This window comes from Clarias gariepinus, chromosome 9 (genome assembly GCF_024256425.1).
Source record: "Clarias gariepinus isolate MV-2021 ecotype Netherlands chromosome 9, CGAR_prim_01v2, whole genome shotgun sequence".
Classification (NCBI taxonomy): domain Eukaryota; kingdom Metazoa; phylum Chordata; class Actinopteri; order Siluriformes; family Clariidae; genus Clarias; species Clarias gariepinus.
In genome coordinates, this window is record NC_071108.1 from 32107775 (window position 1) to 32132104 (window position 24330).

Consider the following 24330-nt stretch of genomic DNA (forward strand, 5'->3'; position numbering starts at 1 on the left):
AGTCACCTAACCAGCGCAGCTCCATAACTAGCGCAGCTCTATTATTAGCCAGCTAGCCAGCTAAGTTTAACATTAACATTACTTCTCGTAATTTCTTTTAACCAGGTTTCCGAGCAATGTATGCAAAGTTAGGTTTAATTTCGCTTATCAAATTTAACTTACACCTTATCTCATCACCTTTATGTGTATAGACTTTTGTACTGTGCTATTAGTCCTTTAGGTTTTCTAGCAAGTTAAGTAGCATTAAGTAATCTATTTTCTTAATAGAAACCTGGAGCAAGAAGCGGTTAAGCTCATACACAGACACTTCTGTGGGTTTAACAGTCTTTCAACGTCTTTCGGTCTTCAACGTATCTAATAATGCGACACAAAAAGACTAGTCAGTGCATATGCTAATCGATGCAGGATTCTTCTCTCTTCCTGCATCCCTCCATCCTCCGTCTCTCCTCACTCTATCATCCTGCTTTTATTTTCACACATTGGACGCTTTCGGGTTGTGATGTGCTTACATCCAACGACGGTTTTGGCGGGAGGATGTGCGTTCCTCTGTGTGTGTGTGTGTGTGTGAGTGAGTGTAAGTATGTGTGTGTGTGCAGCTGGACTGGCAGTGGGTTTGAGACATGGACAGGAGACTTATTTAGTCCTGTAATGCTCATAATGCTGGTCTCTCAGCACAGCCTCAACGGATCCTTTGTGGCCCCTGTGGAGGAGGATGAGTCCCTTCTACATCCAGATCCGGTGCTTTTTGGATATGCGCTCACTCACTCACTCACTCACTCATTTACACACACACACACACACACATTGCCATTTTCATGCACCTTTCTAAATCTTCTTCTTTTGTGTGTGTGATTGTACAACTGATATTACACGGACACACAATACACATGCTTCCTCAGAGGCTCATGCAAGGACGACTCGTTCTCTTTCTTATTAAAACATCCTGCAGCGCGCGTACACACACACACACACACACACACACACACACCTGTCTCATCTGTGAATCCTCTGCCTGTAACAACAACCCTTCCCTCCCCTCTTCCTGACAGGTGCCTCTATGAAAAGACCTCCAGTGTGAGAGATCCCTGGCACCCCATCAAAGCTACAAAATGAGGGGAAGTGTGTTTGTGCGTGTGTGTGTGTGTGTGTGTGTGTGTGTGAGAGAGAGAGAGAGAGAGAGAGAGATAGGGTAGCTTACTAATGGATAAATTGAGCCATCACTTATCATCCTGAGCATCTTTGCACACCTTTACACAGATGGTTGCACTTTTTAATGAACACAGACACATGTCTTGTATGTCCTTTGATGCGTTTTAAAGTAAGAATTGATATTTCGATCTCGGGTGAGGCATCCATTCCAATTCCATAAGAAACTCAGACCTATAGGCTATATATATATATATATATATATATATATATATATATATATATATATATATATAATTATTATTATTATTATTATTTCATGATAAGTAAGTGTAAAGTGCAAAACCCCCCAAATCCCATTCTTCTCATATTTAAACATTATTACCAAAAACCTAGAGTGGGTAATAAAGATTTAGCATTGTAAACAATGCAACCAAAAACAAGGATTATACAGAATATGTAGCCAAGTACCAGCATGATAACAAACAGGGTAACCAAGAGTTAGCATTTTAGTAAAAGGGTAACCAAGATGTAGCATTGTAATTAATAGGGTTAGTTCAAAACTACCATTATAACAAACAAGAAAACAAAGAATAAGCATACTAGTAAAAAAAAGGGCTGTGGCGACTCAATGTGTTAAGGCACATTGATTTACTCATCGGACGGTCAGCGGTTCGAGCCCCAGTTCTGCCAGGTCGCTGCTGTTGGACCCTTAAGCAAGGAGTGCTATATACTGGCTGACTCCAACCTCCTAGCTAGGATATGCAAGGAATTTAGAATTTGATTAAAAAACAAAGTTTGAATAAATACTGTGCAGCAATGTATATGTGACGAATGTACGAATAAAGGCTGAATTTAACGTAAAAGGGTATCCATAATTAGCATTTAATTGAAAAGGTAACCCTGAACTAGGTGATTTAGTGGACAGGATGACCAAGAAGTAGCATCACAACAAACAAGTTAACCAAGAGCTAGTGTCTTTGTTTCTTTGTTTGTTTGTTTGTTTTTGTGTAAATCTATCCAAAATCTGACCTAGATCTAGAATTATACTTAATATGTATCCAAGAACTAGCAATATAGCAAACAGTGTAATCCAGAATTAGCTTACAACCTACAGTTGAGGAACAAGTAACCAGAGTTATAGTAAACAGGTAACTAAGAAGTAGCATTATAGTGAAAATGTGACCAAAAGCTTGCATTATAGCAACCTTGGTAACCAATAACTAGCAGGATAGAAACCATATAGTAGAAATACAGTAAAAAGAAAAAACCCTGAAAAAGAACAATCATTTTACTAGAGATCACTACAGTGTATGATGTCTGTTCCAGATATCTATTTTGTCATTTTGTTTGCAATATGTTTCAATTTTGTTCTTTCTTTGCACTCATTCATCCAATTTGGTGGTGCCGTCTTTGACAAATTCAAAATGTAGAAAGCTCTTATTGTAGTGCAGTGACCTGGCACAAAGTGCTATATTCATTCATTCATCTTCAGTAAGCACTTAGTCAAACTGGCAGTGGATCCAGAGCGTATCACGGGGTGTGAGGCAGAATTATAGTATAGTTAGTTACGGTCCACTTAACCGCCACCCAGAAAAACCCAGAAATAAAACTGTAGTTTGGGCGGCATTATTGGTCAAATATCTTATTTCACATAACATAAATCCCTTGAGTCTTAGCCTGCTCTGGGTCTATGACAACCTCCATGGTTGTTTCTTAAATGAGGTGGAGCTGACAGGGATTTCTCGCTCTAATCACTGGTTGGCCTAGTGACCTATACAACATCCCCATCTCCTGGACACATTTGGAATTACAAGGGCAATGATCCACAAAGACCACTATTGTTCTTTTGTGTTTCTTATAGATATTCTTAAATCTGTACACAAATTAGCTGCACTGACAGAAACATTCTTTTCATTTACATTTACATTTAGTCATTTGGCAGACGCTCTTATCCAGAGCGACTTACATTTTTTTTTTTCATTTTTCATTTATTCTTTTATAATCTCTTGATTTAGTTTGAAATAGTAATGAAAGTAAGCAGCCTTGTATAAATTAAAATACAACAACTCTAACTTACTTATCATGCTTTATTCTCTATTTAGTGTCACGGAGGGCCTGGAACCTATCCCAGGAGACTTATGAGGGCACGAGGCAGGGTACACCCTGATGAGTGTAAATTCATCACAAGGCCCACATGCATACACACTCATTCACACACTACGGGCGACAGTGCTAACCATAACACTATCTTTCCCTGACATGATGCTGACAAATCACAAATTGGCATTGCACTGAAGATAACCTTATCTGATTGGGAAAGAAAAGCCAAAGCTGCATTTCAAAGTGTCATTCACAGGGTGCTTCCTATTCACTGTGTAGGGAATATAGGTTAAGGGAACTTCCTAAAAAGTCACTTCCCCTGTGCGTTAACATGGTAACATAAACATGTTGGATACCTGTCGCTGCGGCTGTGGAAATTTCACACTCCGGCCTTAACTATTGAATATTTATTGAAACAATAACATGTATAAATTATAAACAAATTATTTGATTAATTTACAAGATATACAGTTTTTTTGATTAATTTACAAGATATACAGTTTCAGATTACTAGCCTAAGGATTTCTTGGTTAAATTAAAATGTAAATTACTGTGTCCTCTTAAAATGATGTCGTCCTTGATAATAATGATAAATATATAAATCCTTTCTTAAGCTCCATTTTTTCATGCTCCAGTGAGATGCGATTTTTCATTCCCTATATGGAGGATTTTGGTGTGCTCCCGGGGGAATCATAATTCTTTCTGTAGTCTGCTGCTTGTGGTGGACATTATCCATTACAGATCGTATTTCAAAAGTAGACTGTGTAATTCCATTATAAACATCACTTGACATAACTGACATGACCCTGTTGTAAATTTTACTCTTATAAATTTGTGATTTGGTGAGAATAATAAAAAAAGTCTATAACTAATCCTATGTTATAGATTATTTAAAATATGGACACAAGTATTTGGCCAAAACTGCAATGACATTCTATCCAAATACATGTATTTCAATATGGAGTTGGCAGTTTAAACTCTAGGGAGACCCTAAAGGGACATGGGTGGGAAAAAAAAAAACTTTAGAGGGAAAAAAAAAATCCAGCTTGGCAAAAAAAAAAAAAAATGCTAGACAAAAAAAAATGCAAGGCAAATTGTTTTTTTAAATGCTCTACGAAAAAAAAAAGAAAATGCAAAAAAAGAAAATGCTCCAAAAGTTTTTTTTTCCCCCACCCATGTCCCTTTAGGGGAAACATTTTTTTTTTGTCTAGCATTTTTTTTCCCCTCTAAAGTTTTTTTTTAATCCCTTTAGGATCTCCGTAGATATTCGTACATCCCAGTTGAGTTATCTGGAGGTTGAATCATGGCAACAGCACTACTTTTGTTGCCCTGAAACGTCACTTTTCATGCAAGTAGGTTCTTCTGTCTAATAAGTTGGTTATTTATCCCAAATAGGCCTAGATCTTCCAGGGTCATTTTGCACCTGGCCTATGCTGGGTAGGTGGACAAAAGAGGAGGTGAGAGTAGTTGACAGTCATTAAGATTTAACAGTCTTACAATTTGTCTCACCTCTCCACAAAGGGGTGGCTAGGTGCTGCACCTCTAGTGGATGTGGGAAAATATGTTAAACTTCCTGGGGTTCGGTGATGGACATGGATAGATACTTGGTGTCTTCCCTGGTGAACGTAACTAACTAACTAATGTTAGTTTCGCCATGGAAGAGCAGTACCTGCTGTTTGACTCCCACCAGCCAACACAACACAAATGACATGTACCTTTTTGGTGTTAAGAGAAAGAACACATCCGTTCTGAGGTATAAATTCCTTTCCTTAGAAGATGTGAAGGCCTCAGAGAATCTGTCTCCATCATTCACCACAGGAAGATTAAGATCAGTTCACACATCTACTACAGCGAGTAGTAAGCAGGCTTGTAAAAGATTATAATATTGTTCCATCTTAAAAACTCTTTCCTAGTTGTCCAGCCTTTTCAGGGCAGGTAAGAAACTGCTCTTAATTTCATTTAGACGATGCCCTTTTCCAGACCGACTTATTTATCTCAATTCTTTTTTGTCAATGTACGTCTGAGCAGTTAAGATTTAAAGACCTTACTCCAGGGTCCATCAGTGGCAATTTGAACCCGGAACCATAGTTAAATGCATTAACCGCTGAGCTACCCCTGACTGGATAGTCTATTTGGGCTTCCTAACCAATTTTAACCAGACCAAAACTTCCTAGGTGGTTAGCTAAAATGTTCTGAATTACACAAAGTAGTCTAGTTGCCATGACCCAACCTTCTGACACAGGTATAGTGTATTTGTCTTTGGATTCTATTGGTTTGGATGGTAACTTTGTGCTAATAGACAAAACTAAATTACATATTTAAAATATTAATAATTTAATGTTTTCACAGGATGAGCTGGACGATACTGTCAGGGTATGGGATGCGCACACCATCAGGCCTTCTCGCAACCCGAATGTCCCCAGTGGTCAGCCAAACGTCATGTACTCACTGCCTGAACTCTATATAGTCAAGGGACTTCCTTGCACCAGCAAAAAAATGACCAGTTTGAGCTGTGCAAGAATGAGTGCATCTTTCGACGTCCCATACCATGTGATGAAGATGTTTATGAACTGTGTAATATTATTATGGCTGAAAGTAATCTTAATCTTCCAACAGACTCTTATCAAGCTATAAACCTTTATCTTCTGCTTAGAGAAAAGATCACTGCATCCTTGTAAACTCCCATATGAAAAGAAGCCACAATGACACACCATAATTAGAGTTTAAGCCAATGCAAATTGAACACCGTTCAACAATGTTAGTGAAATAAATCAAGTTTTGGTAAATAAAATTTCTAGATTTTGTAAAGCAGGACGTGTGTGTGTGTTTTATTTTATTTTTTTATGAACAGGCAAAAGGCAGCATTGTCTTTATTCAGTTAAAATACTAAAACATAAACCTAACCTGCTTACTGTCATAAGTGTCAGTCAACTTTCCTAAAAATGATGTAAAAGAAAAGTGCATAATAATTGGTTCTCTGTTTCTTGTAACCTGTGAAAGCTGAAAACTGCTTTAAGTACAAATAAATGTTTAAACAGCTTTCACAAACAAAGAACGAAAATGAACAGACAGAACATGTCTTTATACAAAAATGAACTTAAAGTATGTCAGCAGTAGTGAAAGAACAGATACTTTATAAGTTGTCACGTATCAAGTTTAAATGATGTCCATTTTCAAGTAGTTACTAGACAGAATGTTATCAAACTCTGTACGAAACTCTGGGTAAGAGCTATAAGTGTAAGACACTTTAAGGGTAGCTCCACAGGTGTGAGCAACAGGCCGTCGGCTGAGGCCAGACTCTGCATTGAAACATACATTAATTTTGTCAACACACATGACCGAAGACCCTGTGCAAAAACGCAGAAACTGTTCTGCTTTTTTTTGGTCTGCGTTCCGAACATAAAGCTGAAGATGGTTGAAGGTTGCCTGCTCTTGCTGAGTAAGCATTTCCTTGGTAGTTTGAAGCAGCTGTGACACTTTTTTGCCAGTAGCCTTTTTCATTTCATATAAAGACAGCACACTTTTTTTGTCAGACAAGTTTAGCTGTACACATGACATGGCCTTGGAGAAGCAATCTACTATATATTTAGGTTCTTGCAGTATGGCTTTATGAGCCATTGTTTGGATGGCAGATTCCATATTATCTTTTGGAGGAAGGCATTGGGAACCCATCCTTGTAAAAAGGTCAAGTAAGTCTTCCTCATCATTTTCCTCCAGTGTGCCCTGTAAAGCCCTTTCAATAATGACTCGCTCATTAGAAGAGAGGTAGTTGAGGAAAGAGGACAACAGGACATGCACATCAACTGCATCAATTCCATGAATAGATGCCAATATGAAAGACTTTGAAAGCCTTATTGGTAGTACACCATGGTCTAGAAAACCTTTGGCCCAAATCCTTCCCACTGCCTGCCATTCATCCTCAGAAAAATCTAGCCTCAATCTTGGAACACGTTCTTCTTCACCTTCACACTGTTCAAGGAACTGCTCCCAGAATGCAGTGTACATATCTCTTGAAACTCCAGAATCATCAATGGCCTTTTCGTTAACAAATTCCATTTTTAAAGTACACTGCAATATGTTTGGGTCCAAGTAAGCAACTATGAGATCTTTTAAAATGGTAATCCTATGAACTGACACATAATGCACAGCTCTTGAATTTGCCAAGTCATCATTGGTGGTTGAAGAGTTGCTATAGTTTTCTGATTCGGAAGCAAAATCTCCAGGAAGTATTTCACTGTTGGACTGAAATGAAAAGGAAAAAAAAAAATTAAGAGTTTGGCATATCAGTTAAAACTAAAAAGACAATGTGTACTGTACAGTGGTAGTCATCAGCTAACAAATATTTATATAACCATTAAAGGATAACTTGAGTTATTAGCAGGCTGTGAATGTATTTCTTATATTGATTAAGATCATTCAAAACATATCACAACACTGATGAACATACAGTATATGATGTTAACAGCTACAACATGGTTAAGGAACGTGACTGTCTTACTGGCAAATGAGTTGTAAGGTTGTGCTGTAGACGTATGTTAATTTTATTCGTAAATAGGTTAATGACAAGTGATTGAAGCTATTGTTAAAGTTGTTTGTTTACAACATGTTCATATCCAAACAGCCTATGACTAGAAGAAGTGACAGGAGACTCGGGCATAGTGCCTGAAAATATCTCTGGACCTTACACTGTAGGCTAATGAAATTAAAAACACAAGCTTTCTCAGCATGTATGTTTCTTTACCTGCAAACTTGTTTCCACTCTCTCATGTGGTGATTTGGCAGACAGTAGAGGTTCTTTATAAGATAAGGTTGTTGAAACAGGTTCATTCACCTCTTCATTGTCCATGAACAACTAAGAATATACACAAATATTGCTTAAATAAATTTCATAATGCAAAGCAGAGTCAACAATTACACATATACATGGAGTAAAAACAAAATTAAAGAACCATAGAGTGGGTCTTAAGCGTATCTCTATGCAGTGTGTTTTAATTAAATTTTTTCACTAATCCAATTTTTTTATTCATTCATGACGTTTAAGTATCATCTTATTTAAATATTTTACATCTTAACTCACAAAACACCTTTGATTACATTCGTTCCTTTGGATTTATGCATCTGTACAGCAATTATCTTGTGTAAATACAATCAACTGTATTTATATTGTTAACATTAAAGTTTTCCTTAGGATGAAAATGTGTCAGATAATACAGTATTTTTGCAAACTTGACGTGACTTCATTACCTCAGTGACATCATCAGCATTGTCTAAACACAGGTTTATCACAATAACATCTTCAACTTCTGTCCTTTCGTGTTCTTCATTTTCAGGATCCCAGTGAATCTGTGAATCAGGAAACAGTGTATCTCCTTCATCACCCATACAAGGTTTTGTATTTGATGTTGCATCATCTGTGTTAGTATTCTGGATTGCCAAAGCCCTTGTTTCATTGGGTGATTCAGGGCTCCATCGTTTTGATTTTTTTGATGTATGTTCTTGGAGTTCTAGATCCTGACGAGAAAAGAAATACAAATACACATACTGTACATACATACATTTTGTATATACCCGAAGTACTGTGCAAAAGGCACCATATCTTTGGTAGAAGTTGTTGTTTATCATGCCTGCATTAGTGCCTGCAATTTTAACAAAACCACTCAATATTTCCAAACATAACTTAAGAATGAACTAAAAACATACAAATAACAACATTACAGAAGTATATTTGCATGACTGTAAAGAAAGCAACATATTACATAATAGAATGACAGAAAAAAAACATATTGTAGGCTCCTGGGTTTTGCATGAAAATGCAAAGGAGAAAGTTTGAGTTAATAAAAACTCTGGCATATTCTCTGGTGTGCTCAGTAAAACATCTAACTGCACAAATCTATATCTAATGCTACAGATTATTTTCAAGCAAAGATTTTCACACCAAATATATATATTTTTTTAAAGATTGTTTACTTTATTACTCTTCAGTGTTTGTAGTGGAAATGTTTTCAAAGGCATCTTTGCGTATGTCATTTTCTGTATGTACCCAAAATTTGCTCAGTACTGTAAGTAAAATGGCTGTGGGGTTTTACTCCACATACTGGAAAATATGAGTTCTGGTAAGTTTGTCACACTCACTCCTTTAATTATCATGAAAAATCCAGGATAATATATTTATTTTTCATTTAAAAACATGTCTGTCATGTAATTTGTTGCTTATATTAAAGGCATGTAAATATTCGTCTGTAATGCTATAAATTAATTTTCAAATTATGTTTAGAAATATTTATAGGTTTTGAACATAATGAAAAAACAATAAACATACACTATATTGCCAAAAATATTTGCTCGCCTGCCTTCACATACATATGAACTTAAGTAACATCCAAATTTTTGATCCATAGGTTTTAATATGATGTTTATTATTATAGTGTATATCCTCCTGACTACCGGCAGTTAAAATTTGTCCCCTCTAGAGGACATTTGTAAACTTGAATATCTCCCATATCCTGCATGCTACCTAATTGACTCCTATTGTGCTTTAAAGAGGACATTCAGGACTTTTAAATGATACCAGATTTATAGGGGTGGGGCTTTGGGAACTTTCTCCTTCTCCTTTTGGAAAATGGCATCTATCACCACCAGGACATTTTATGGAAAGAAAAAAAAGTAGTGCTTAATCTTTTTTATTGATAAAATTTTATCTTGAAATGTTGTTGTTTTATTTTACATGAATCTCTAAAAAACAATTTAATGAATTTTCTAATGTAATGTATGAATGTTTTTCCATCATAAGTGAGCATTTAAAAAATGTCCTCCTTAGTGGACAGTTGTAATTATTACCAAAATTGTGATTATCGTAAGCAGGAAGGGAGTCACTTTCAGAGGCAGAGAGAATTTTGCTGCAAATTGTTGGTGAAAACTCAGATAATAAGTTGTCAAATGAGGAAGATGAAAATGCAGAGTTTGAGGCAGAGTCAGAGAAGTCAGAAAGCACAGATGATGTTCAGACAGGGCAAACAGAGACAAGAGACAGCGAGAGAACAACCATCCACATCTGGTCATCGTCTCCTCTGGGCCAAGACTACAATGTACACCCTGTCATTGTCTTCTAAATATATATCACTATTAACAGTACCTATAGGTTTTTACTTTTTACTTATAATTATAATTTTCTGCTAAATTATATATTCTGATAAATCTAATAATGTTTCATGCTTTTTTAAGATTTGCCAGTTCGCCAGTATGTTCCCAGGGAAACCATACCCAACTGGACTGAAGGTGTTTGTCTTGGCCACACCAAATTGCGTGGTCTTAGATTTTGTTGTGTACCAAGGCAAGACCATTTTCCCAATCACAGCAGGTCAGGGCATCGGAGCACAAGCTGTTCTGCATTTGACTAAATCTATTCCCAGAGAAACCCACTTGTTCTTTGAACAATACTTTATGATCGTCAACTTTTGAACACCCTGGTGGAGAAGGGGCTATCGCTTCTTAAAATATCATACCCCATAACCAAGAAATACATACTAAAGAGGCACATTTCCTGAAGAAAATATGAGTGGTGCTTGCCGTGGCATCATAGACATAGCTATGATGTCATATCTATGATGTCATAGCTGATGTTGGTCTCAATGTTAAGTCTATGGGACTTTTTGGGGCGGGGGCAATTAACCACCCACCCCTTAGAAAAGTCATAGCACCCCATTCCCGAATAAGGCGCATGATTTGACACCTCATTCATGTGTCTACGACAAACGGTGTGGGACTAGTTACGTGCCAAACTTTTGTACGGAAAAAGAAGAAAAAAAGAAGAATAAGCCTGAGTGATAACAATAGTAGTGCTTCGCAAGCACCACAAAAAAGTTCAAAATACAAACACCACACTAACAATGATGTGTCAGTCAAAGTTTATACTGATTCTTGATATTTTCTTTGTAATTTCCTTGTTGTGTTCATGGTTCGTTTTCGGATATACTAACTTCCATTGTCCAGTGTAGTGGACACAACATATTGTGAAAAAAAAAAAAAAAAAAAAAAACTTGTCAGTATGCTCATTGCCTTTTAAACAATTAGAAAAAGGAAAAATAAAAGTAATTTGAAAATATTTTTTTCCCTGGTAGTCAGGAGGATATAACATTTGTACTGTAGTTATGCCTAAGACTTTTTACAGTTTTATATATTTGTGTGTGTGTGTGTGTGTGTGTGTGTGTGCCACACACCTCTCCAGTGGTGGCATTTTTTAAAAAAGCCTCCTTTTCCAGTACATCCCAGGACTCACTGTCAGAGCTGTATTCTTCAATATCACCTCCAGATCCAGTTTGATTAGATAAGTCTGTATCTCTGGTGCAGATGTAAAACCTCAAAAGTTTTAATTTTGTTTGTTCATAAAGAAGGCCAACAATGTCACCCAAGGAAATAGGGTTTCTTTTAAAGTCACAAACATGAAAATTAAAATCTTCTGCAGATCCCTTGGTTGAGAGGCCATTTGGAAAAAATAGGTCCTTTCCCATTGCCAGTATCTCTTGTACTATTGTGCTTTTTTTCACAGTGACATGTCTTGTTCCACCACCATTTCTGGTCCTCACTTGTTGGTATCCTTTGCTACAAAAATTAAGTCAACCAATTTCAATCTTCCTGGTGGTTTTCTCAGCATGATGATTTTTGGGCCGTGACAACAAACTCCCCTGCCTAGGATTTAAAGAGGACTTTGAACGCAACATTCGAGGCGTTGATCCTAGTTTTCTGGTTTCTATTTTATCCCTCACTCTTTGCAACACAGCCTCTTGGTTTGTGTTTGGTTGTGTTTGATGACAGAATGACACAACTGCCACTCTGTCACCATAACATTTGAGGTAGTTTGCCATTTGCTCATCTTTCATAACAGACAAAACAGACTTGTCAATCTGTAAAGAGAAATTATAAGGGATACACATCTGATTATGTCTCACTAACATGATGTCATGTAAAAGTGATGAAAAGAAAACACTGTACATATTATACTGTATATTACAATAGGTACAACCAAACAATGGAAAAAAAAACTTACAATAAATCGTAATTTTGTAAAATAGAAACACTTTGTGAACAAGGTGTTTATTAAACTTGCCAATTTTAAAATGGTAATATGAGGATGTACTGCGCTGTATTGCACATTGTGAGCATATCTTATGGCATTCTCTGAAAGGAAATGGGAATATAGTACTGTAATCTAGGAATAATGTTGGAACACAAATAATATACATCACTGTAAGCAATGTCATCAGAAATTGTAATAAAAAAAAACTGTTGACTTTTTTTTTTCCAGTTTGCATCTTGTCACAATTTCTGATGGCATTGCTTACAGTGATGTATATTGTTTGGTTTCTACATTTTTTCTACATTACAGTTTATCTGCTGTTTAGTTCAAATTCAAAATCAAATTCAAATTTTATTTGTCACGTACACAGTCATACACAGTATGATATGCAGTGAAATGCTTTTTCGACTACCAGTGACCTTAAAATAAAAACTTAAACATAAGAATAAATATAAATAAAAGCTAATACGGTAGAAAATAAAGTTAACTGGTAAAATATACTGTAAAAATAAAGACATATTGCAATAAAAGAAATATTGCAGAAAAATGAAATTAACTAGTAAAAGTAAAAATATACTGTGCTACCTAAAATAAAATAAGAATAAAAATATACTGTACAAATAAGAACAAAATATATATAATATAGAAATATGAAAGAAGAAAATAGAAATTTCTCCATAAGTAATTTTAAAAAATGGCTGAGGTGTGCAAATATGCATAAAGTGACTGACTTCTTAAAGTGTCTTATTATTAAAGTGATTTGTGCAGTGGTCCATAATGAAAGTATAAGTATATAGTGCAAAAATTGTGCATGAATGTGTCCATACTGTCCATGAATGCCCACTGTTGGATGTAAAAGAGATGATATTAGTGCTGTATTGTATTATAGTTTGACAACAGGGCTTCTATACAGCCGTATCAAAGCAGTAACCATAACTTTACTGTAATTATAACTAATAAATAGTATTAAACGTTTTCTTAAAAAGTGGATAACAGAGTCTTGTGGTCGAACACTTGTGCTTATAACTTCTAATACATTTGACCGTACCTTGTCCTGTTTCATGAGCAATATGGTTTCCTGGGGTATTCCTCTTGACCTCAGGAATATTTCTAGGTCCCCCTCCATTGCAGACAGTGAATAGCGCTAACGGTACTTCAACACAACTGTGGGCTAAATGCACGGACGTATTGTATGTGTCTTTTCTGTATTTTGGAAGACTGACGCCCAATATGAGTCACGTGATCCCGATTCCCTCCGCCCCCATGTCCCGTTTTTTTTCTCTCTCCAGTATTTTTTTCCCCTCGCGTCTCATATTTTTTTTGCCTCGCATTTTTTTTGGTCATGGTGGGGTTTTTTTTTCCTCCAAAAGTTTTTTTCCCCCACCCATGTCCCTTTAGGGGCTCCGTACAACTCTTCTTAAAAGGCTGTCAACAATATTTTTGAGTGTTTCTGTGGGAATTCCCATGCCCTTATGAGGTCAGGCACTGATGTTGAAACAGAAGGCCTGGCTCACAATTTCCGTTTCAGTTTATCCCAAAGGAGCTTGATGGGCTAGAGGTCAGCGCTCTGTGCGGGCCAGTCAAGTTCTTCCACTCTGTTCTCAACAAGCCATGTCTTCATAATCTTTGCTTTGTGCACTGGGGCACAGTCATGTTGGAATAGAAAAGGGCCTTCCCAAAAACTTGCCACAAAGTTGAAAGCATAGCATTGTCCAAGATGTCTTCATGGTGTGCTAAATAAAAAAATAACAGGCCAAATAGAGCGTGGAAAGGAAGACATGTAGAGTAGGGCTTTGGGTTTAACCTGTGGGATTTACACGGTATTCAAAAAAGTTTTTTTTGCCAAACTAAGCGCTATTTTGGTATTGTTATTGACAATGTGGAGTTATAGTGATGGGTCGTTCATTAACGATTCGTTCTTTTTGAACGAATCTTTAACATAACTCAGATGAACGAGTCGTCCTGGAGAGTGATTCGTTCATTTTCTATTGGGCGCGCATGCGCAAAGCATCGCAAAACCTCCGTATGTTTTATATATATAGTATACTATAATATAATATAGTATATACAGGAAACAGAATTGAGTACTTACATTTGAGTCTTTTCGGTCCTGGTCGTTCGTTCTTTTGTCACGTAACTCCAAGACGCTATGCAGTACTACACAGGAAACAGTAATTATTCTGCGCATGCGCATTGAACGTGACGGCGCTAGACAAGTGTAGTACTGTGTGCTGTGGTAAAAAATAAAAATAAATAGCGATAAAGCTTACATACGTCCTTAATTTTGTTTTTTTTTCTGATCTTTTGTTGGTTTCCGTAAGTATTTATCGTAGCTACTCTGTGTGGCTTATTGTTAGCACATTTAGCAGCTGGTGTTTTCAGGCTTAGACATAACGCACGTATCATCCTTAATATATTACATTTTTATAAAGCGTTAAAACAACCGTAAAACGCTAAACGTATGTACTTCAGCGTGTTTTTTTTTGACAGAATCTTCTTGCCCAGTTTTAACTTATGGTATCTGTTTCAAATTATGGTACCACCTATGGTAATACAGTGGTATCTGTATTAGGCCTGAATTAGCTTTTCCAAAGTTCATTGATTTCTTGAGCGTTTTCAGTTGTTAAAACCGTAACCCATGTATTGCAGTTTAAATATATATATATATATATATATATATATATCCATATATCCCCTCCCAAAAAAATTCTTTCTAATTTTTATTCGTGTCCAATTCCTCCCTGACACTAGGGGGCTCCCACATTAAGGCTACTACTACTACTCGGTCGTGTTTACTCCGAACCACGTGACGCCAGCCGACCGCATCTTTTCGAAGTGCCCGCATCTTTTTGAGGGCGGAGTAACACACTTGGAGGACGGCGCTATCCGCTCCTTCCACTTGCGTGAGCTCACAGACGCCCCTGATTGGCTGTAATGTGGGAGCACGAAGTACTTCTCATCCCTCCCCTCTGAGAGAACTCGGCCAATCAGCTCTCTAAACGTCTGCCTGTGAAAGGTTACAGCATCACCCGGGAATCGAACCAGCGATCTCCGGATGATAGGGCGAGCACTTTACCACTTTGTGGTTATTATTAGGGCCCAAGTACTATGCCACGAGCTCTATGTCGTCATAGTGTGTGATGGCCATTGGCCAATCCATGTATGAAAATGATGTCTCGTGCTCCCTGAACCACTTTTTTTACAATTTGAGTCCTATGAATCCTGGCATTGTTATCCTGAAATATGCTCAAAGAAAAAAAAAGTCCACTGATGGTAAGAGCTGGTTATTCAGTGTATTCAGGTCATCAGCTGACCTCCATTTTTTTGGGCCTCGACCATTTAAGAAGTAATTTGATAGCGAATCTGATGGTTTGCTGCAGTGACCCCTCAGTGGGAGCAGCCGAAAGAGCAACTGAGATCATGTTTCCACTGTCTGCCACTGTCTATCCATTACAGATTTCAACAGTAGCCGCAGTTATTTCATTATAAACATTAGAAAGATTATGTGTATAACTTAAATGTTTCTGTTTACCCCCTGAAGGAATGGGCGAAGTATGTCGTCTTTGCCGGCTCTAATTTCGTTCTTAACACTAAGTGCACTCAGTGCTTCACCACTTAAAGGTTTGTACAACGCTTCGATTTATTTCCATTGCACAAAGCATATCTCAACAGCAGTGAAATTAAATGAGTGCAATTTTTACTTACCTTTAATTCAAACCTAAGCAGAAAAGTGTGTGTTTCACATAAATCTAAAACATGTATGGTTGCTTTTGATGCTTTCTTTAATTTAAATTTGCTTCAAAAAAGTAACCTCAAGCACAGTCTGTATCAGTATACAGCTGTACCTCGACATACAAATTTAATCTGTTTCGGAGGCTCATTCTTAAGGCGAAAAAATGAATATTGCAAAATGCATTTTCCTGTAGGAAATCATGTGTCCAACATTATAATCATATTTTTTGCATATAAAAACAAAACATTCTGAAAAGACGTAAAATAAGTAAAATATTAAATACATACACATTAAATCTCACTTAGCCTTAATTTATGATTCCTTTTGCCACCAGCTGCTTTAAAAATTTAACTGAAAGTGGCTCCCTTTTCTCTGTGCTTGCTAACATTCTTGAGCCTCATTGTGCTGTGTCTTCACTAAACCTTGAACAAAATGCAAAAAAACCCCACAAAAAATATGGCAACTTGCTTAGCTTGGCTTTCCACTAACACAAACAACTTTTAAAGGTCAACTTACCAGGTGTTATGCATTAAAATGCCCCCTTCTTATCATGGATTGCTCTATTACACAATCGCTCTCTTCAAAGCAAAGCCGGTCGCCTCTTCATTTAAATGCATTTGCCATGGTTTTCCTATCCCTACTTCTGGATTGTAAATACAGTTGCGTTCAGTAACAGGATGGGATTAATTTCCTTGTCAGCAGCAACAACAATCTTGCTGTTAACACTTTGTTGAATTTATATTGCTTAAATATTTTGCTGTTCTGTCTTCTTTGCATTGCTACGTGTGTTTTTAGTTCCTGCTAACGTCGCATGTATAAATGCATTCTAAACTCGACACGCTCAAACATGGAAATGATATAACATAAAATCAAACACCACGCAAGCAACAGTAATGAACTTGTGATTACTCTTTCCTTATACAGCACGGTAAAAAATAAAAACATTATGGGCGAAGCAAATTTCTTGCACAATTTCAGTTTTTAAGGCAAAAAATTTGAGGTGGGGTGTGTGTATGCCGAGGTACCACTGTTTTATTAATCTGTATATGAATTTGCCATTTTTTTCTGCTTATCTGTTCCTATATGTCTTTTTCTGTCCCAGTTCCACACCTTAATTACTGCTACACAGAAGATGCCTGTAGTAAGTCCGAATTACTACAAAAATATAGTTGTGTGTAAATATTTAAGCCAGATTGAACCAAAATCTTCTTCCAGATTTGCAACAGTTTGGAGAACATTTTCTTCATACTTGTGAACATGCGGTCTCCTCCGTAATTATTGGAACAGCAAGGTCAATTCATGATTTTTTGCTTTATGCTGAAGACCTTTGTGTTTGAGTTCAAAAACCTAAAGCATGGGACCAAATTTCAGGGTAAAAGGTAAAGCAGCAGAAGTGGAGATTATTGTGACTAACCTGAATGCTTGTAAAATATGTAAGAATATGTAATATCAGTACTAATAACCAAGCACAAAATTTTGAATCAGATGAGGCATTAGACCGCCCTGCACTCTGTTCACAGAAATCTTTCTTTTGTCCCAATTAAATGATTTTATTTATCTTAATTTATGGGTTTGTGTTAGCCTGCTCTCTTTATATTTCATGTTCTTTAACACAAGCTAATAATATAAATGCTTTTTTTTTGTAATGACAGATCCATATAACTGGGTGAAACAGTTTAGTAACTGCATCACCACAGAGTCGACGCTGCAATCTCCCATTGAACTGAAGCCTGTTGGTATTAAGAATGACTCCATCAGTAGTCTACAGTTGCGAGGCTTCAGTGTGCCACAGAAATCATGGACTGTAATGAATCTCGGAGACACTGGTATGCACAACTGACGGGAAAAGTGACATAAAACTATAGCATCTGTGCATGTTGATATTTATAAGAGTGTAGTGCTTTAAAAAGTAAAATAAATGGAGCATATACACTCACCTAAAGGATTATTAGGAACACCTGTTCAATTTCTTATTAATGCAATTATCTAATCAGCCAATCACATGGCAGTTGCTTCACTGCATTTAGGTGTGTGGTCCTGGTCAAAACAATCTCCTGAACTCCAAACTGAATGTCAGAATGAAAAAGCGTGGCATGGTTGTTAGTGCCAGACGGGCCGGTCTGAGTATTTCACAATCTGCTCAGTTACTGGGATTTTCACGCACAACCATTTCTAGGGTTTACAAAGAAGGGTGTGAAAAGGGAAAAACATCCAGTATGCGGCAGTCCTGTGGGCGAAAATGCATTGTTGATGCTAGAGGTCAGAGGAGAATGGGCGGACTGATTCAAGCTGATAGAAGAGCAACTTTAACTGAAATAACCACTCGTTACAACCGAGGTATGCAGCAAAGCATTTGTGAAGCCACAACACGCACAACCTTGAGGCGGATGGGCTACAACAGCAGAAGACCCCACCGGGTACCACTCATCTCCACTAAAAATAGGAAAAAGAGGCTACAATTTGCACAAGCTCACCAAAATTGGCCAGTTGAAGACTGGAAAAATGTTGCCTGGTCTGATGAGTCTCGATTTCTGTTAAGACATTTAAATGGTAGAGTCAGAATTTGGCGTAAACAGAACGAGAACATGGATCCATCATGCCTTGTTACCACTGTGCAGGCTGGTGGTGGTGTGTAATGGTGTGGGTTTTTTTTCCTTAGTGCCAATTGGGCATCGTTTAAATGCCACAAGCTACCTGAGCATTGTTTCTATGTCCATCCTTTTATGACCACCATGTACCCATCCTCTGATGGCTACTTCCAGCAGGATAATGCACCATGTCACAAAGCTCGAATCATTTCAAATAGGTTTTTTTGAACATGACAGTGAGTTCACTGTACTAAAATGGCCCCCACAGTCACCAGATCTCAATCCAATAGAGCATCTTTGGGATGTGGTGGAATAGGAGCTTCATGCCCTGAATGTGCATCCAACAAATCTCCATCAACTGCAAGATGCTATCCTATCAATATGGGCCAACATTTCTAAAGAATGCTTTTAGCACCTTTGTTAAATCGATGCCACGTAGAATTAAGGCAGTTCTGAAGGCAAAAGGGGGTCAAAAACTGTATTAGTATGGTGTTCCTAATTATCCTTTAGGTAAATATATAGCATAAAAAGCATGACACTAAATGTCAGTCTAATGCCTTACTAAACTGTAACATGTAATATGTTTTATTAAGGACATTAGAGATTTTAGAAGTAGTTTTATGTTCTTTATCTTATAATTTAATGCTTTATTGTGTAAGTGTTATTATATTTGTGATGCATTTGCAATTTTGCTACAGATTTAGTTTTGATTAGATTTTGTGTGTTTGTTTAGTTGTTGTGAAGTTTCAAGCAGGCATGACTGTGAAAGGTGGCAGCATAAACCATGATTACCGAATTGTAGAGATGAGATTCCACTGGGGTTCGAATACCACCAACGGATCAGAGCATAAATTTGACAAGCGCAGGTTTCCTATGGAGGTATGTGCATACATGTGAGTATATGTATATTTGTGTGTGTGTGTGTGTATAAATAGACACACACAAATACACACAAGGGATGTATTCTCATATGTCTGAGTGTGCATTATTTCACTTTTCACATGACCATATAGGTCAGTCTCTCTTTGTGTCTTTTTAGATGCAGATTATAGGTCTTGCTCCTGGATTCGCTGATGTGGAAGCTGCTTCTGTTGTGCAGTCAGGCCTGCTTATGATGGGAGTCTTTGTTGATGTAAAATCATGATGTTTTACTATTTATTACAGACCTAAAAAGATGGACAATGTTAAATAGAAGAAAAAAAAAACTTTAAAAACTCTTAAACATTAGTTAAGGTACTGGAGATTATGGGGCAAAACATTAGTATGACAGCAACTAAATGCTGCATTTAACCAGACAATGTTTGAAAAACCGCCTGAAAATTTTGGTCAGAGATCTGAGAACTGTGTGGCCATGACTTAGTATTTAAATTTGGATTTAGAAAGCCAGAGCTGTATCGCCAAAACATACAGACTGTTCGAGAGACGTAAAAAGTTATAACAAGCTGTTTAGGCTTGTGACATGCAGCGCATTCTCAGTGCCAGGCCCAGGCCTGAGGGAAATTAATGGGTTGCAATAGGAAGGGCATTCAATATAAAACCTGTACCAATAGCTTGATCAGAAGGGGCAAGCCCAAGAAAGAAAGAGAGAGAGAGAGAGAGAGAGATGGTGGACAAAGAAAGCAAGCAGGCATAAACAGACAAGGAAAGATTAAATTCAATTTTATTTGTATAGCGCTTTTAACAATTGGAAAGATGAAGATGCATATACAGAGGCAGAGGCACAACCAAAAAGACAGTTTAGCAAGATCAGTCTTATAATTGGTGTGAGTAAAAGTTTTTTTGTAATTTTCCAGACATTACAAAAACAGGCATTATTCAAACATTGTGCAGTTTAAGTTTTCTCACGCCCCAAAGGTTCTGTGATGTGATCAGAGACGTATGAGTTTAAATCTCTCTATCGTAAACATGACAAAATGTTAATTCATGATTTGTTTTCAGATCACCTCTGATGAGAACAAAGCTTTTAAAGCCATATCTCATGCCGTCGCCAACGTGCCGTACCCAGGTGACTTAAAACAGTTTGTAAAGCAGAAGTTTTTTATGAAATGTGAATGTGTATGACTTAAAATGATAAGATTGTCCCTGATGAGCAAGCCGAGGACAGGAACAAACCTTGAGAGGAACCAGACTCAACAGGGAAACGATCCTCATTTGGGTGAAAACGCATAGCAGAGAGTTTCAAGTTAAATAAAGGAAGTTTCAATGTTAGTCGCAGTGGTAGCTTAGTGGTTAAGGCATCAGACTTCTGATTGGAATGTGTTTGAGTTCTAACCCCAGCAACACCAAGTTGCCACTGCTAACAGCTACTCTATAAATGAGATATATGTAGGTTGCTCTGGAAAAGGGTGGCTGCCGTCCCCATTTCCTGTTTTGTTTTCAGGGGATTCAATGAAGGTGACTCCTCCAGCGTTGTCAAACCTCCTTCCTGATAATTATACATTCTATCAGTATCAAGGAGGCCAGACAACTCCGCCCTGCCGCCAGACTGTGACTTGGATTGTGTTTGAGAAGCCCATTTTCATCTCCAGACAACAGGTAAAAACAAAACAAATAAAAATACATACTGGCATAGAGTAACAAGTAATATCTTTACTTTGTCTTAGTTTTCAAGAATTAATACAGAATCAATAGCCGCCATTAAAGCAGAGTTATCTGTGAAAACCTCAGTAATATTACTTCACATCAAAACTGTTATAAATCATATTTCCTCGAAACGCTGCCCACTTTGAGGTTATAGTATCTTTTATACTTTTAATTGTTGATCATTTACTAAGATAGTTGTCACATTGTCTTGGATAAAAAAAGAAAGTACTGTTTTTTTTTTTAAGGGAACATTGAATTACAGTACAAGGGGTGTTTAATACAATCTGGGACTGGTGATAAAATTTCTAGTGAATGAATGCATCAAATTGATAGACAGTAACAGTTTATCTATATGTTTAAAACATTAAAACCAGATTTCAGAAGATATGCCTCTGTCTGCAGAAACTGTACACACAATCATTCAGCAACACCACTTGTATATTAACAGGACCTCAGCTAGGAGTTATTGCCACATCCCCGGTACAGTCCTAATCTCACTTTAAACATCATCATTTTAAACATGTTTGAGCCATTAAAGGAGTTCCTGGGAGGCCAGGATTTTACATGTAAAGCAGGCAGTCCAATCATGGCTTCAGCGTACTGAAAAAAACTTTCTACCTTTTGCTTTTTGTTCTGTTTCAGCTTTTGCCGTTCATCACACAGGTGTATCACTCGGATAAAAATGACACGGTGAAAAAGCAGTTGGTGAACAACTATCGTTTCATCCAGCCGACCTTGAACCGCCAAATCTTTGTTTCTTCTGCGAGAAATGCTGCTCTGAGCCAGCATGCACTCTTCATCCCCGTTCTCTTCATCACCAGCAAGCTGTCTCTCATGATTCCTTAAACAGTGAAGCATCTGAGCCAGCGCACACACATCCCCCGTACAGTTCTGATCTCCTTATCACTTAGATAAGTATGTTAAGTGTAGAAAAAATTATATAGAGAAATAAAGGAAGTTTTTACTTCTGCTATTCTGTAGAATGGAAAGGCCCAGATTGACTTGAATGCCAAATCTTTATTTATTTATACAGCATTTATTCTGTATTAGGCAATATCCCATTCCAGCATTTAAATCAATAACTGTTTTGTGAAATAAATGTCCATCTTAGGAGGCATTCTCATGCAGTTTAAGCAACATCCAAAATATGCTGTCAATAATATAAGTCAGCCTTAAATTGCTTCATATTTGGAGTGTAAAAATAACCTGAGTCCAACAATGCTGTTCACGTAAATGTAAATTAAACTGCAGATTGCTGCTTTATTGTTGTTACATTTTGAAATGTTCGGTTTCAGTTTATTGTTTATTTTCCATTTTTGGAAACGTTGCATACATTGTTATCAGTGTTAAGAAATATTGTCATAGTTAATCGACAAGCTTTTGTTAGTTTTACATGCTTTTGAAAGAAGCTTTCAGCGGGAAAAGAAATGGTCTCGAATGGAGTACAACGAGAGCAAATGGATGCACAAAGTCATTTATTTACCTAATACTGTACAACTTAAATTAAGAGCTATTAATGGCACGCCTGCGCGAAAAAAAAATCTGATATACGTTATTGTTGTTGTATTGAATGTATGTTGAAAATAGTAAATGCTTTCAAAGCTTGGTTGGCTCTCTCATTCCTCTGTGAAGTATTAATGTTTTACAAATTAACTACTTTTATGATTGTATCACCTTATCAAAAATCCTAAACAACATTTAATGATCAGCTTTAAATATATTAAAAAGTCAATTTATGGGGAACCACAAACAAGCTTACCCAGAGATGTGATGTTTGCCTGTAGATGACAGCAGGCATGATAGTAATTTTTTACCATGGAGCCCCCAAAAAAGCTGATTTATAGCCACCCATTCAATTAAATATTCCTGTTAAGAAAAAAATAAGCAGCTACATATGTAAGGCTTTCAGCTCTTCTGACACTCACATTTCATTTCCTCTTCATCCCCTTCCTCATCCTCCACATCCAGGTGCCTCAGGACGGCTTCAACACACCAGCCTACTACGGTCATGTGCCCTGGGTGTGTTAACAGCACAGTGTTCTTTTTACTTTTACTGACCTTATTTTGAAATAGCTAATCTGTTTACTTTTCTCTAATATAAGTATATCTGATAAAAACAGTTTACTAAATTGCATAAACTCAATAATGCATTATGGGAAATATCTGTTACAGGCTAAACATCTAAGGTGTTTTAAAAAAAACATTCGGTTAAACGTGCAAAATAAACGAGTGCAAAAATAATGTAGAAATGTCTATAAATCTATCCAGATTGTTGAATCTTTGAGCTATAAGATACATGCTTTATTTTAATGAAAGCAGCTACATTGCCTACTATACACAATATTTCAAAATGTTAGTGTGTTTTCAAAATTTGAAAATATAATTAACCATTCTGGACATCAGTCTGGACACATTTCTAAAACATAGGGTGTTCGTGTCAAACAGGGACTTGTGATGAAATTTCTGGTGACTGTAGATCTGCAGAAGAATTAACGCAGAGTAAAAACGTGAATAGTGCAAGGAGGCCATACATCTGTGAATGACAATCGCAGACACTAGGCAGACCCATAAACATTAAGTGACTAGCGCAGTCTCATCTTGTTTGATTACCAAAGGCACAACCTCATACAATCAATCGCACCACTTGCACATTACAGGAATTAGGCTGGGAGTTATTGCTGTAGATGCGTGTAGACAAAATGACCAACACTTGTGTAGCACCGAGCTCTTCTTTATTTCTTTCTCACACACTGTCTGTTACTAAAACGTTTATTACTCTTTTTTCATCTACCCACAAACCCCCTGGGCCTTTCCATATCATTTATTGTGAACAGCCACTAAAGGGGCGACATACAACCATTTAGATGTTCTACAATTGCCATGTCCCCAGTACAGTCCTGGCCTTGCTTCAAGCCATTTCCACATGTTTGGGCCATTAAAGGAGTTCCTGGGAGGCCAGCATTTCAGACATTAAGCAGGGAGTCCAATCATGGCCCTAGTGTACTGAGAAAACTTTCTACCTTGATGGTATCCAAGCACTAGTGAAACACTGGGATAAGTCCATTTGTGTAGCAGGGGATTATATAGAGAAATAATTGGATGTT

At 37.1% G+C, this 24330-nt stretch overlaps 2 protein-coding genes across 8 annotated transcripts; one reads left to right on the plus strand and one right to left on the minus strand.

Moving 5' to 3' along the window:
* Nucleotides 1-6086: 6086 nt before the first annotated feature.
* Nucleotides 6087-14455, minus strand: LOC128530569 (uncharacterized). 3 transcript variants are annotated; one of them, XM_053504590.1, is made up of 5 exons: nucleotides 14415-14455; nucleotides 11466-12149; nucleotides 8494-8760; nucleotides 7991-8101; nucleotides 6087-7491 (listed from the first exon to the last, which is right to left on the minus strand). In XM_053504590.1, exons 2-5 carry the CDS (start codon nucleotides 11754-11756, stop codon nucleotides 6406-6408), a joined length of 1755 nt encoding a protein of 584 aa, XP_053360565.1. In that variant the 5' UTR covers nucleotides 11757-12149; nucleotides 14415-14455; the 3' UTR covers nucleotides 6087-6405. The 3 variants fall into 3 exon arrangements, with proteins under 3 accessions (XP_053360565.1, XP_053360566.1, XP_053360567.1); XM_053504591.1 differs by lacking the exon at nucleotides 14415-14455 and adding an exon at nucleotides 13371-13510; XM_053504592.1 differs by lacking the exon at nucleotides 14415-14455 and having other exon boundaries at nucleotides 11466-12156.
* Nucleotides 14456-14506: 51 nt separating this feature from the next.
* On the plus strand, nucleotides 14507-22845 carry car15 (carbonic anhydrase 15). Of its 5 annotated transcripts, XM_053504595.1 has the most exons (10): nucleotides 14624-14638; nucleotides 15864-15943; nucleotides 17158-17196; nucleotides 17271-17434; nucleotides 17708-17881; nucleotides 19377-19522; nucleotides 19683-19775; nucleotides 20582-20648; nucleotides 21024-21178; nucleotides 21869-22845. In XM_053504595.1, the coding sequence occupies exons 4-10, from the start codon at nucleotides 17410-17412 to the stop codon at nucleotides 22070-22072; spliced, it is 864 nt and encodes a 287-aa protein (XP_053360570.1). In that variant the 5' UTR covers nucleotides 14624-14638; nucleotides 15864-15943; nucleotides 17158-17196; nucleotides 17271-17409; the 3' UTR covers nucleotides 22073-22845. The 5 variants fall into 5 exon arrangements, with proteins under 5 accessions (XP_053360572.1, XP_053360568.1, XP_053360569.1 ...); XM_053504593.1 differs by lacking the exon at nucleotides 17271-17434 and having other exon boundaries at nucleotides 14508-14638; XM_053504597.1 differs by lacking the exons at nucleotides 17271-17434; nucleotides 19683-19775 and having other exon boundaries at nucleotides 14507-14638.
* The last annotated feature ends 1485 nt before the right edge of the window (nucleotides 22846-24330 follow it).